Source organism: Rhopalosiphum padi, chromosome 3 (assembly GCF_020882245.1).
Source record: "Rhopalosiphum padi isolate XX-2018 chromosome 3, ASM2088224v1, whole genome shotgun sequence".
In the NCBI taxonomy this organism is placed as follows: Eukaryota; Metazoa; Arthropoda; class Insecta; order Hemiptera; family Aphididae; genus Rhopalosiphum; species Rhopalosiphum padi.
In genome coordinates this window covers 11,816,446-11,831,629 of record NC_083599.1, presented here as the reverse complement: position 1 = coordinate 11,831,629, position 15,184 = coordinate 11,816,446, and the positions used below count along the sequence as shown (strand labels likewise).

General features: G+C 25.0%; 1 protein-coding gene across 5 annotated transcripts in view; it reads left to right on the top strand.

The window, feature by feature from the left end:
- The first annotated feature begins 232 nt into the window (after positions 1 to 232).
- Positions 233 to 15,184, top strand: part of LOC132926870 (uncharacterized) — a 54,049-nt gene continuing 39,097 nt past the window's right edge. Inside the window, exons 1-3 of one of the 5 annotated variants that reach the window (XM_060991284.1) lie at positions 236 to 851; positions 6,913 to 7,025; positions 7,268 to 7,372. In XM_060991284.1, coding sequence (XP_060847267.1) covers positions 6,994 to 7,025; positions 7,268 to 7,372 — 137 coding nt within the window. In that variant the 5' untranslated portion in view covers positions 236 to 851; positions 6,913 to 6,993. Of the gene's footprint in view, positions 852 to 4,798; positions 4,818 to 6,912; positions 7,026 to 7,267; positions 7,373 to 15,184 lie in introns of those variants that run through there. The other 4 variants (XM_060991285.1, XM_060991286.1, XM_060991289.1 and 1 more) reach the window with 4 other exon arrangements.

Genomic DNA, 15,184 nt, shown 5'->3' with positions numbered 1-15,184 from the left:
TAATAGTAATAATAATAATAATAATAATAATAACAATAATAAGTAATACCGTACGTGTGTTTACAATAATTATACAAAATAATATACTACAAGTGTTGTACGTGTTCATAACATACGTCGCTCGCCCGTATCGACGCGCAGCACGTCAGCGGTGAAAAGAAGAAGGGCTTCGGCGGACTTTTTATTTTGTTTAATTATTATTATTATTATTATTTCGTCGGCGGCGCGTCGCGTGCAGCTGCTGCCAGTAGTCCACAGGTACGCAACGCGTTCGGGCCACTGGCTGTCTGTGCATGTGCGCGAGCGCGATAGTGAGTGTACCTATATATTTTATTTTATTATTATTATTATATTATTATTATTATTAATATTATTATTATTATTGATATTATTGTTATAATAATATTATAATTACACAACGTCGTATTCGTTTGTCGTTGACGATGTTAAGTCACTCGCAAATATTACGCGATTTGGACAGGTCACAGGTATAACTGTTTTGCGCTCGCACTATAGTGGAAAACGCATCGTTACAGTTATCGTAATAATATCATAATATTATTATCAAACCGCTATCACCGCTAGACGTGACCCGCGATTTTGGCACATAAATTCTTCGGCATATAGACCGTGGTCCAAAGCGAGCAAGCCGCTAGGTAAGCAGCGTTACTTCGGCAATCGGCAATCGCTACGAACGTGGGGACGATCGCATTATATAAAACTTAACTATCGAAAAAATCGGAGGAGTTTCTTCGGGAGAAGACTGCGCGTAAACAGGAGAACCTTCAGCAGGGAACCGACGGCGGCGGCGACAACGCGTTCTCGAGGCATCCCCCGTCACGTCATATATGGTAAGCGAAAATGTAAAAAAAAAAAAAAAAACCAACAATTTTGATGTAAGCGGTCGAAAATATTAGGTAGGTCCTATATAAGCTTTACCTCTATACGAAAGTCCGAAATGGATTACGATAACGAGTGGCCGACGACGGTCGGGGCTCGTATAATGCGATGGTATGTCAGAAAACGAGTTTTTGTGTTTTTTATTTTTCCTTGCTCCGATTAAATTTTACGACGTTTGCTGGCGTAGTAAGTAGGCACTATAAAATATAAATTATATACACCTATATAATACCCACTGTTAACCGTAAATTTATGATTTTTTTTATTTTTCAAACCGGTAGGAAATCAAAGTGGAGCCTCAGTCGTGCGATCTTAAACTTACATAATATTATTATGTTATGACGTTATAATCGTTCACGATCAGTGTTTATTTAGTCCTCGAGTAGTGCAATATATATATCTTTTAAGTGTACCTACATTAAAGGTATGAATGTATAATATTATTATATACATATATAGGTTCAGTTTGATTCGCAGTTAGAAGCTTTCCGCAGAAAAATATTCACGGCGTGTATTATTCTTGGCGTATTTATTATTTTATTCGCTAAATAATGTGGTTATAAATCTAATAACGTATACATGCAGACAAGCGTCGCAGTTATCAAAGTATACGATTTATTTGATATTATTATCGTGAGTAACTTTTTATATCCGGTTGTTGGCGGGTATACCTCTTTACGCGAAAAGTTCGTGCACTGTACTTATTATATGTATCTAGCTATATATCAATTGTTGTACAAGAGTTTTTTCGACAAACTCGTTTTATAAAAACCATGGAATTTAATCGCGATGATATTATTTATTAATATTATAGTTTATATAAATAATCATGATACTATTGTGAACTATCAAACCAAGTGGTGTTTTACTTATACCTATTGGCTATTTAAACCACCACTGAGTTATTTAATGAAAATTGAAAATAATAATATTATGTTCAGCTTGATCATACTTATATGAGTATACACTTATACATCATATTGTACTTGTGCACTTGTGCATAGTCTATTCGAATTCATAGAATGAAAAAATATTTGCTATCAATACGTATCACATTACTTAAGCGTCTCGCGTCTGTAATTTGTAACTGTCTCTATATTGAGGCTATTGCAATGAATTAATAATAACATATAAATTTAATTTAATTTTGCAACAAAAATATTAGCCTCAATAGCCAATATCTTATAATAAAAACTATTAACTAACGTTATCTGAAGAAAAAAGGAACTATAAACACGTTATCCGCTTTAATAATACCATTTAATTATTTCGATTAATGTAATACTAAACTATTATTACTAAAAATTACGTAAAATGAACATTGATTATAGCTAGATTATTTGAAAATAATTCAATTTTGGTTAAATTATACTTTTTTTATCGTGGTTCATTATATTTGTAGATTGTAGTAGGTCGTTTTTAAAAAAAAATTGGTATCAATTGATACATTGCATGTAAACAAAATAAAAGTGAACATTTATTACAACTTACAAGTCTTAACTACCTATGTAATATGTTTAATACTTTTCCAATACATATTACACAATATTGTCATGTACCTCTATAAACGATTCGTATTTTATTCGTTTTATTATTAATTTGAATATTATCATCATGTAAAAATTATTATAAATTAAATTACTATGAACCAATTATCAAGACTATTTATTTTGATAAATTACTGTATTATATATTATCAGATCGCGTAGCGGAATAATATTTAATATTATATCCCGAGATTCGAGAATACCTGTAAGAATTTATTATTTGTTAAGAAGTTGTATAGTATCCTTAATGAAGAATTCGATATTGAATATCTTATAATAAAAATGTAATTAATAAATATATATATCTCTAGTATCAGTAGTATCCAATACATTTTTATAATGAAATTTCTTTCTCTAATTTTTTCTTTATTTTTTTCTTTCTCTTATCATGTACCCAATTTATTTCTATTGATATGTTAATACATAATTAAGTCAATTAATACTATTTTACTACTTACTAACCGAATTATTAAATGTATTCTTATATATCACTGGCGTTTAAATAAATAAAATTAAAAATTAATTAATTTCCAATATTTTTATAAACTTGTGAAAATACTATATTACTATGAGTAGTATCTAAGTGATAACTATTTAATATAAGTTATAATTTCCAAATGAAATCAATAGATACTTAAATTGAGAGTTTATAATGAAATCTTCTAACTGGGTGTACCCATATATTTACTCATGTTTTCATTCAGCGATTAATGAATTTTTGTTAGTAACCAACCCAACACGCACACGACGAACACCACTTGTTTATACATAGAAAATATGCAATAAAAAAACATATACCTTTATAGGTACCATTTAAATATACCTATAATGATTCCATTTGATAACGGACTCGTTACACCTATTATATTCTAGTATGATTAATTATACTTTTCAATAGATTTTTAACTAATGTATACATTTTTTTAGGTTTTATACTAATGCAAAATATAGTTCAGTAGGTAGAAAATATTAATTTTGACACGATCTTTCTACACTTCAATACTTTTTAATAAATAGTTTTATAAAAACAATAATCGCTATAACTTATTGTTGTAACCACTACATGCAAACTACATAATAATATATATATATATAAGTATAATAATTAAATTATTTTATACTTTGATGATGGAACTATAGAAGTAAATAATAATGACGATGTCGTTTTAGAAATACTTTAGCCTTGTCATACCTTACAAAATATAGCATTGGGTACTTGGAATACTAATTTAACGTAGGTATACCATATCAATTGTTGTCATAGTCTTCCGGATTATAAATAGTTAATTATCGGGATATTAATATTTCACTCACAATCTCAAAATGTTATTGTGGAAAACAATAAATGTGCAGTACAATATAATATTATAATAATGTATCACGACAAAATTAATGAGATGACAATACAGATAGATTTTAAATGAGTTATAATTTAATTTTACAATTTTTATTTTCCGCCAAATAATTATGCTCTCAGTCCGTTTTATAGATTCGTTAAATTTAAAAACATGTTTGAAAAATCTATAAGTAAAATTGTATTATATTTAATTATTAATTGTATAATATTTCGTTTGTCTTTTTTGCATCTCTACTTCAATTGTTATTTTTTTAGGATATTGTTCATTTATCAAAGTAACCACATAATATTTCATAGATATAATCTGAACATTGTTAACTGTCAAATGGTAAGATTTTTATATCTTTTAAGTTTAAATAGTACCTACTCTTTTTTTTCTGTCGCTGTAATTTTCGTGTTATCATAAATGCACATTAATATAATAATTACTAAAGTGGACCCAAAACCCGTATTATGATATCGAGTTAAATACAACTGTACTCTATAGATGTAGGTTTATGAGATTTGAGCATAACTTAGTTTCACATTGTACGAAACAAATACATTTACGATAACATAAATTGAGCGTTGTATATTTTATGCTTATAAAGTATTAAAGTAATATTATTTAAAAATAAATTTGAAATTATTATATTCCACTTGAAATATTATTGATTTAAATCGTCTAATTATATAATATAATCGCATTAGTTCATTACGATTTAGGAATGCCATATTATTTAAACTAAAAACCGAATATTAAAGTTAAAAAAAAAATTCAGTCTAAAAATCATTTTACTATTCTTTCATGCACGATGTACCTATTTACTGTATAGTTTATAGAGTATAATTTTCTAGATTTGTCACAATTAAAATTAAAATAAGTGCTTACATATATTTTATTTAATCATGTAGGTGATAATCCTAATGGAAAATGTGTTAACTTTCTGAACTTAATATTTTTTATAATTAATTAAATACATTCGTGATATTATTTTTAAACAATAGACGCAAGGAAGAGTATTATTAAATTGGTATGTATACAAACACTTTAAAATTGTATATGTATTTAGTATATTTTATTAGTACAATGTATAATTAATATTTATGTATTTAATTCTAGGTAGCTAAATCTTTTTGAAATTTGTATTACGTGATTCGCTAACTTGGTTATCGTGGTTAGATTATATTATAAAATATCAAATAAAATCTCCAAGGTTCAGATCACCACACGTTTAATTAATTTATTATGTTTTTGTACATTGTTACGTAGGTATATTATGTTTTGTATGATAAAAACTTTTGGTACAGCATAATTAATTGTACCTACTGTATTTGAAACAGTTTGATTAGCAATTAGCATAATATTTTACATATACTCGTAATAATTTATTGTTCTATGGGCGATAGGTATCATGGAATTGATATATACAATTATATAATACATATAATAAAATATTGAGATTTAAATATAATACATATTATATTTAAACAACTATCATAAAATAAGATTTCTTGCGCAATACGTAAAAACTTTTCATGGATTTATTTTTAATCGCACATATATAACATAAGGGGATTATAGGACTTACGTTGTTTGACACTATAATAATATTTATGTATGTTTACACTAAGCATGTTTAGAGATCTTGAAAATTATATTTTTATGATAAATAAAATTATTAAAAATATGATTTAATTTTACTAGTTCAACTTTAAGTTTTTTACGATACGACTCATTTTATGAATCTCAATAAGTCTCTAACAAATACTTGATTTAAGTTCCCGATTTTCTTCATTTATTTTAGGTTTGATTGATAAAACTAAAATAGTTGTGAGTTGTACAAAAATGTCAAAAAAATGCATGGATGATGAGTAATAAACTGTGATTAAACATACATTTAAGTTTTATTCACAACTCCAACATGTCAAAAAAAATACAAGAATAAAATGTATGACATTCTATAGTCTTTAAGTTCTTTTTGATTTTAGAAAAATATAGCAGTGTATAATTATTGTTGATTTCGAAATAATGAAAAATTATCATTTTTTAAACTATATTTATTAGTTTATTATTGAGATTCCTTCAAAATTGTTCTATAGTTGTTAGTTGTAGTATTTCCTCAGAATATGAGTTATTGAAATTTAAAGGTTATTTAATACTTAAAAATATTAGCTGGATGACATTTCCACTTTTGCAGTTAAAAACCAATAAAATAAATTGAAACACGCCTGATTTTTACAAACATTAAAATAATTAATAACAAATATGGCCTAGTGTAACATTTAATTACACACAAATGTAAATCATATAATATATTTTATAATTTAATATTTTAATATATTATAATATAATTTGTTATATACGAAGAAGAAAAAATGTTCACCCTATTTAATTCTAAAATGTTATGTTTTAATATTTATATTTTATACTCTTTATTAGGTACTAAAACCTGTGTTTAGTCTTATTTTGTGGTTACATTCTTAAACTTAACGTCTAACATCTTATTTTCACTAAACGATTATTATCCGCTCTTTATTTTTATTTTAACCTCCTTAACTAATATTATAAATTTATAAGCATGTAAGATATTATATTATTGTAATATCTATAATATACTGTGGTACTGTGTTAATAAAATGAGCTTATACCTATTGATTAATTATTTCACCACAAATGTAGTTGAATATTAACATCATTATTTTTAATTTAATTTCATACAACAAATAAAATAAAATGAAAATATGTTTGTCATTACAACATTTCAAGAATATTTTTTGTTGAAACATCTATTTGTACACAATTGATAAATGTATTGCTAATTAATGTTGTTGGTAACTACAGTATTGTTTATAACTAATAAGTGTTAAAAATTTATTATAAAAATCGTTTAAATGTATACTGATTATCACACAAATATAATTTCTAAACGATAACGCGAGTAATATGACTTATGAGCTTGCTATCAGTCCTTGAATTGGTGTATATATAATACTACCCAATTATAAATACGAATAACTATATAAAGATGACCTAAGACATTAGTAATAATTTAAAAACCATAATGTTCCTTTTGAATTCAGTCAAAATAAATAATTTACTAACTCAATTTTTTTTATTCAATATAGGTATACGTTTGGAATGAGTTACTAATTTGGGAAATGCAAAATATGTATAAATATTCATTATAAAAAATACAGATACGAACCATGGTCAAACAGTGTTTGAAAAAAATTTTGAAGTAGGCATATCTATAACTTATACGTATTTTATTTTTATATATATCCAATTTCTTATATCGAAACTACATTATATTATGGATCTGAGTTGTAATTAGAACCGTTAACCGTGTCCAATACAGTCTATAGTAAAATAATACTTATTTCGTGATTAATATTCGAAGAATTTAATATTTAGAAAACAATTGAAAAAGAAGCTACGACCACTTAAATTTTTCAAACTAATTCTTTATTTTATGTGTAGAAAATTTAATATGCCCGGACAACTCTCTGTGTGGCCCGTATGCCTTTTCAGTGTCAATAAACCAGAAATTGGACGCATCAAGAGTTCTCATACTTCCTCAAAAAGGTATTTTTTTTTCAATTTTTGTCTACACTTCATTGTTTATGGAAAATAATATTTCTGTGTTCAGATAATATTTATTCTTGCTAATGCTTGAAATCGAATACAAAGTTTAATCATTTTTCGAACTTAAATTTTAAATACCCGAAAAGTCAAATCTGAATAATGCTTTTTAACACAGCGTGCATGGTATTTAAATTGATCCAATTACTAAATTAAAACAATGCAATGATTGAGATATTTATTTTTAACCGCTTAATTAAAAAAAAATATATGACAACAAAATCATATACAGTTGTATATAATATAATACTAATTCTTTACTTTTAACCATATTAAAACTTTTTAATTTTAGGACGTGTTTTTGTTTAATGTTTACCAATTATTTACCCATAAATTTGAACTTATTATTAAAAATTATTACATATTTTATAAATCATTTAAATTTCACATTATGAAATATAAGTTTAAAAATGTATATAATGAGCTCATTACTATACGTGTATAGGTCATACCTATGCACTTTCAACAATTATAAACTTAATTTTGAGTAAATCTCTAGTTGGTAGTTATTAAACATTCATCGCATTTTGGATTATTTAATTTATTTTTTTATTAGATTTTTACTGATGCCAGATATCAGTTAGGTACATTTACACAGCAGTTAATGTTAATATATTCCAGAAACACGTGAATTAAATGTGATATTTATAAACATTAATTTATGTATATTTATTTATGTTTAGGTTCGTATGTATACGTATAATATACATGTGTATAAAATATATAGATATTATATTTATACCTATACTCCCTTACCCGAGTCACAACTCATGCATATATTATAATCATTCTGATCATTGCTTTATGATATTTTTTCTTAATGTTTTTTTATATTATATATACTTCCTGCTTGAAGCAAAACACGATTGCTGTGTAAAATGGTGAATATATTTAAAGCTAACTTTGGTAAAAAAATATATAAAATACTTATAAATATGTATTGGGTATGCGTATTTTAACATGTCTCTAAAGTGTAAATCTTCTTAAATTTGGTACTCAGCTGTAAGCTATAATTTAACTTAGTATCGTGATGAATATTATGGATGCATTGCAGCAGTTAACTCAAAGAACATATTACGAAACTGCAATAATCACACACCTTTTTGTATTAAAGCGTATTACCATCATACGTAAACCAAATATGTTTACATAATAAATTATATATCCCTAACAAGTTATTGTTTCAGTTTGGTAATCAGTAATCACATATTTTCGAAAATTGTAATATTAATTGTTTATTTTAAGAATTATAGAATATTATCCATTATTTGATTAGGGTTAAGCTATTATTTTTCACGATACAATTACAATTTATTATCATTTGTTCAGTTGATAATTTGTTTTATTTACTATATTATTATTTATTGAATACCAATTTATAGCTGGCATAGTATTATAACAAATAACAGACGTTAAAATATATGATGACGTATACCTTGTATAGTTGTATATAATGTATTTTAATATTATACTATAATAAAATTAATATTTTATTTACAATCAGATTGTCTCGATCTAGATAAAAATTGAAATAAACATTAATTTGCTTTTGAATAATATAAAGTTAATATCTGTACATTCGATCTAGTACATACAGTAAAAATTACTCAATAATATTTAAATAAAATAAATAATGTAGCTTTATTGGTCCATTGATCATGCAAAAAATTGTTTTACCATCTAGGTATATTATTAATGATATTTGTAAAATGTATTGATGATTATCTTTACTGCTGTTCGTGGTTTCAAAATTAAATAATACCACAACGATTTTTTTAAAGTATTTTATCTCCATTATTCTATTCAAAATCTCAATAAACAGGTACTATGAAAAACTGCGATGAACAATGCAAGTAGGTAATAATATATGTAGGATTGGCATGTGTAAATAGATATTAAATGCCAACAAATCAACTACTTTATTAATATATAATAGATTACGATAAAAAATGCTTTGTGAGAATACATCCGGAGGATAATAATAAATATTGTTTGAACATATTTTATTCTAAATAGCTGTTTGTTGTTATCGTATTTAAATTTTTTGTATCATTAAAATAGAGCACTTTTCCCACCGTTTCGCAAATTTAATAGCTCCATTATTTTCGTTGTGACATAAAACTAGCCTAGAAATTTACATATAGTTTTATGTACACTTACACAATACGTTTAACTATATTACTTAAATTAAACATTGATATGTTTATTGAACTCCATGAATATTAACCGGATCTATTATGTACATAATGCATATACGTCATAATATTCATACTAAAAACAGTAATAATTTCTTCTAATTTCAAAAAAAAAAATGTTTTCGTAAAATATATTCTATCTATATATTATTATATACATCATAAGGAATACAAACGCATAATAAGGAATTCAAGCAAAAATGTATTTTATATTTATATAGCCAGAACATATTTTTAATTAAAAATATTGTTTATTTATTAAATTTATACGTGCTTAATGCCCAATAATAATATAATTACTAATAACTCAGTTATCATATATTATTATTTATTACATATCATTCAGAAACTAAACGCACATTCCTCAAACCCACAAAAAATAGTTCACAAAAGGTTTATATCATTTCTATGAATTTATTGATTGTCAAACAATAAGTATAAATTCTTAGGAAATTATGTTATTTTTTGTAAATTTTTTTCCAGAATTCATAATGTTTTGTCAATGCATAGCTAAAAATAAATGAGAATATTTTTTTAAAATTCAAAATGTTTACATCCAATAAATTACTGGTATACAATTTGCTACATATATATACACTATAGCTATAGTTTAAAATATAGACTAAACTTCGATCGTAGTCATCGTATTTTTAAAATACAAAAGTACTATATATTTATATTTTATGATTTTCAAATCAATTAAAGTTTATAAGGTATTATACATTCAAACATCCAAAATATGGCTTACTCAAAATCCGAGAAATTTGTCTATGATCGTTAAATAGTCAATCTTATATAGTGTTTTGTTTGGCAGAGAATGATTCCTCAAATTCGCAAAATCGTATAGATTTTAATAACCATTTATGTTCATATGAGTAGATAGGTACACGGTACACGAATACACGATTAGCATCATTTTTAATTGCATTGTCACCATAACATTCGTTTACTCTCATTATTAAAAATTATTAATATGTATACAATATATTATTATCTAATTAATTGTGGGTAAACGCAGTAACCGATTATTTTTTTTTTAAAGAACTTATAATGCTGCTACTAGGACAAGCTTTACCTGTAGACTATAGGCTATATATTATCACTGACTAAATACATTTCACCTGTAAATATTGTTGTGAAAAAATGTATCATACATAATAGTACATTAGCATATAATTTATAATATTTTTAGTTATAACTCATTACTTATAACTTTAAAAGTACGTATATTACCTATGTATGTTCTATTGAACATTTATAAAAAACTTTATCTACAAAAAAAAATACATAAGCTTTTAACATTTTATAATGCTTCCATTATACGAAAAATACATTTGTTGGTATCAAATCAAAGCTTACGAAATTGCATATACATATAAAGTTAGGTACAATAATAGTTCTAAAATATATCTAATCAAGAGGAACAAATCAAAATTCAAAATCAGAATATTTAATACAATAAATATTATGTAACAATTACTGGTATGGCTTTTAAACTCAATTTCAAACATGCGGGTGCCAGCATCACGAACCTTAAGACTAATATATTTTTCTAAAAGTTTTGATTATATTGGAGTTATTATGCTTTTTGTATAACGGCGAAATGGTCAACTCTATTATACAAAACAGCATGCACGTTACAATAGTACTCGTATATTAGTCATATATATTAATACATGTTTTTTAAATTTTCGGTACCTATAGTAACATTTTCAAAACTGGTTTTACATGCCTGTAAAAGTGTAGAATCGTGTAAGTATATAAATGGTGATTAGCATATTTTACACGATTTCCGTAAATGTGTTGAATCTTTCGAACAAAACACCGAGATGAACTGTTTGAAGAAAATTATTAAACATATTTCTTGGATTTTGAGTTGATCATAATTAGTTATCCTCACATTTGTGATATCTTATTGTAACCATTTTGTTTAGAAAGTACTTTTGAAAAACAAAAACTAAGAATAAAGAAAATATGTATTTTATGTATGTAGATCGAAGGTATTTGTTATATATATATTATATATATTGTAATATTCAAATTCAAAAATAGCCTATACAGAGTAAGAGTAACTATAACTAGATGTTATACATAGGTATATTTTATTCTTATAATGCGTGTATTTATTACAGGCAAAAGTTGAAGTAAAAGTAATACTTTGATCTGCCTACATTATGCTCGTATAATAAATACATTTGTTGCAATAATTTTTAGTTTCTCGTAATAAAAACTATGATTTCCGCGTTTGTTAAACGCAACCGGATGTATATAGATATTATGTCTGGTCACGTACCGAAATAATAGGTTTTGGCGTTATGCCTGTATGAATTCGTCGCTTGGCGTTTAGTCTGGTCACACGTCGCAAGAAACGACCGTATTCGACTTTTAAGCTATTCGAAAATCATCTGGACAAATTTATTTGAAAATTCATTCGAAGTATTTCAATTGTATATAATTCTAGTTATATCTATTTATCGTGAAAATTACGTATGACGTATTAACACAGTTGGTACGTTGTGTAGTCCTTACATAAATTTAATTATTTTATAATTGAAATAGCTACATCTATACACTATATATTCAACTGTAAATATTAAATTTTAATTACTAATTAATATAGGTAGCTGTATATATGTATCTATATTTAATGTATACTTTATAAGTACACATTATAAATTAATGTTATGTAAAAATTCATCATTGCTATTTTAGCTACATCCTTAATCACACATTAAAATTAAAAAAATTAAACCACTTTTTTAAATATCATTTTAAGATTCTAAATAGATTGAATATATTTTGTACTATACGTCAGAGTTGAGCATCATTAGAATACAATTTTATTTACAAAAATATTGAACATTTTATTTTATTTTAATTTAGGCAATTATATTTTTTTTAAAGTTCAAAATGTATAATCAAATAATAAATACAAAAAATTGGTATGTAAATCAAAAATAAAAGTATAACATTTACATTTGCAAATTAAAACAATATGCAAACAAAAGTTAAAAAGTTTATTATGTTAAATACATTTACCATATATATAGTCATATAGATATATCTTCTTTGTTTTTATATTTTTTTTCTTATTATTAGAATTCTCTACAAATTCGTATCTTAGTTCTTGAATATTTTTTTCATTCTTTAAGCCGTTTATAAATTTCTAGAACGTAGCATGGTGTGAACCTACAATATAGAAAAAAAATATTAATAATTAAATTGTCATACCTAATATTGTAATGAACTCTCTGTGCATAATTTTATGTTATTATTTATTCTCAGCAATCCTTTTTTTGCCAAATTATAACAATTCCAAAACCCGAATGTCACTAAATGTTAATATCCTACAATTCCTACAGGTTATTTTTCTATACGGCCAACGAATCACACAATTTAATTATCTTCGAAGTAGTCATTAATGGTTTTAATAGATAATCGTTATCAATATAAGTAAACAGTGAATTCAATAATTCTTCAAATTCTATTACTATTACATCTCTATATACGATTTTGGAATATAGGCTATGGGCTTATGGCTGGAAACATTTTAATGTGTAAAAAACAATTTAGATCTTATATATTATATTTTTTAATTAGACCAAGTATTTTTTAAATTGTTTTCCACAAACATTGAATGAAATTAAAAAAAATCCATATTGTTTGATGTTTGGAAATATTATGTTTTTAAAAGCGATTAAACTGCTAACCTAGAAATCTATCATAATAAAAGTCTCTGAATTCAAAGCGGGGTTAATTTCTTTTATTTTTAAAAGCAGCAATGCATAAATAACTTGTATTTTATTCGGTAGTAATGTATAAACAGTGGGAATTGTTGTATTGTTATTTATTAACTCGTGTATTGTATACATTTGAAAAAAATATGACTGGGTAACTTTTAAAAGTTCCATCTGCAAATTAATGTTTAGATTTTTCTCTTGGTTTCATGTTTTATTCTTCAGTAGAATTTATTAGTATACGATTTTCAACCTAACCACTGTCAAATATTAAAAATATTTTTATACATACATATTATATAATAATTAATGTCCATTTTTAATTGTAGTATTTTAGATCTCAGGAATTTCAAGTTTCATTAAAAAAAAAAAAATTGAGGGATATTCTGTTTTTTTCTAACGCGCTCTTCGTAAAGTAGATTTTAAAAGATGAATAAAGGGAATATTTTCGGCTACACCTGGCGTTATTTGAGAAAAATGGCAATAATTTCATTATTATCATTAGACGAATATGTTTTTTTCATTTTTTCAACTATTTGTTTAGCTTTAATTATATTAATATATTGGGAACATGCATATATGATCTAAGGGACCTTTTGAAATTGACTTAGGTACCTGTTATATAATAATCCTATCTTTACAATTTTTAACTATACATCTTTAAGTATTCTGTTTCGTCTGTCTTACTATCCACTCTATACATGTATAAGTATATTATGTAGATAACTGTTGTGTACTATAAAATTCTATTTTTTATCACTTTTTATGTATTGTATTTTAAGTTAATATGGCACTCACACAGAAAATACACTACACTAATTTAATATTACATAAAATAGGCCATACACAAAACAATTTTATAAAGCCTATGGAAATAAAATACTAATATATATATATATATATTTATCGCAAAAATTGTAATCGCTATTATAACCTATTTATAACTCTATTTATTATCGCTATTTTAGCGTTACTATATTAACCATCGTTTAAATGGTTTCGCTAATTTTACTTAGACCATCAATATGGGTTAGGTAACGATAAGCTGTACCGGATATCGTTAGTGGTGTTAAGGAAATGCTTAGAAGGACTAAGCTTTTCGAGTATACAATTACCCCCCCCCACATTCAGAAAAAAATGTATTTTTATTATAAATATAGACATTTGTAATTTGTAATATATTTATAAAATTGTCATAAAATATATCTATTATTTATTAATAATTAAATCTAACCATAATTTCTATAACGGGAAAATAAGAAACCATAGAAATTATAACATTTTAATAATTTCATAATAATCATAGCCCACATATCTTTTTAATTCGAACTTATATTAACATGCATTTTTATCCTTAGTACAAAAAATTAATTAACTGAATTCTAAAATTATACGTATAAGTATTCGTTTGGATTTTGATTTATGTAGAAACCAGTGTCAATATTATCGAAAATTAATCCCATTAACAATGTTGATATAAAAGTGACTTAAATCATTAGAAAAAAAAGTTTATGTTTGATAATGTTAAAATCCTTATTCTTTCAGACATTGTAATAAGATTAAAATTTGCATAAATCAGTTTATTAATAGTAAATAGTGGTGAGCAAGAGCATGCTCGATAAATCATTGGCTCTATGTACTCGTACATACCGTATACGTGGAATTATAGTCAATCTTTCTATTAACTCCAATTTTTTATAGAAGTTATATTTTATTCATTTAAATATTAAATCTTATGATAAATTGATAAAATATAACCGGCCCTACCATACAAATGTAAAATCAATCTCCAATTGTATGCATATATTATAAAAGTACACACA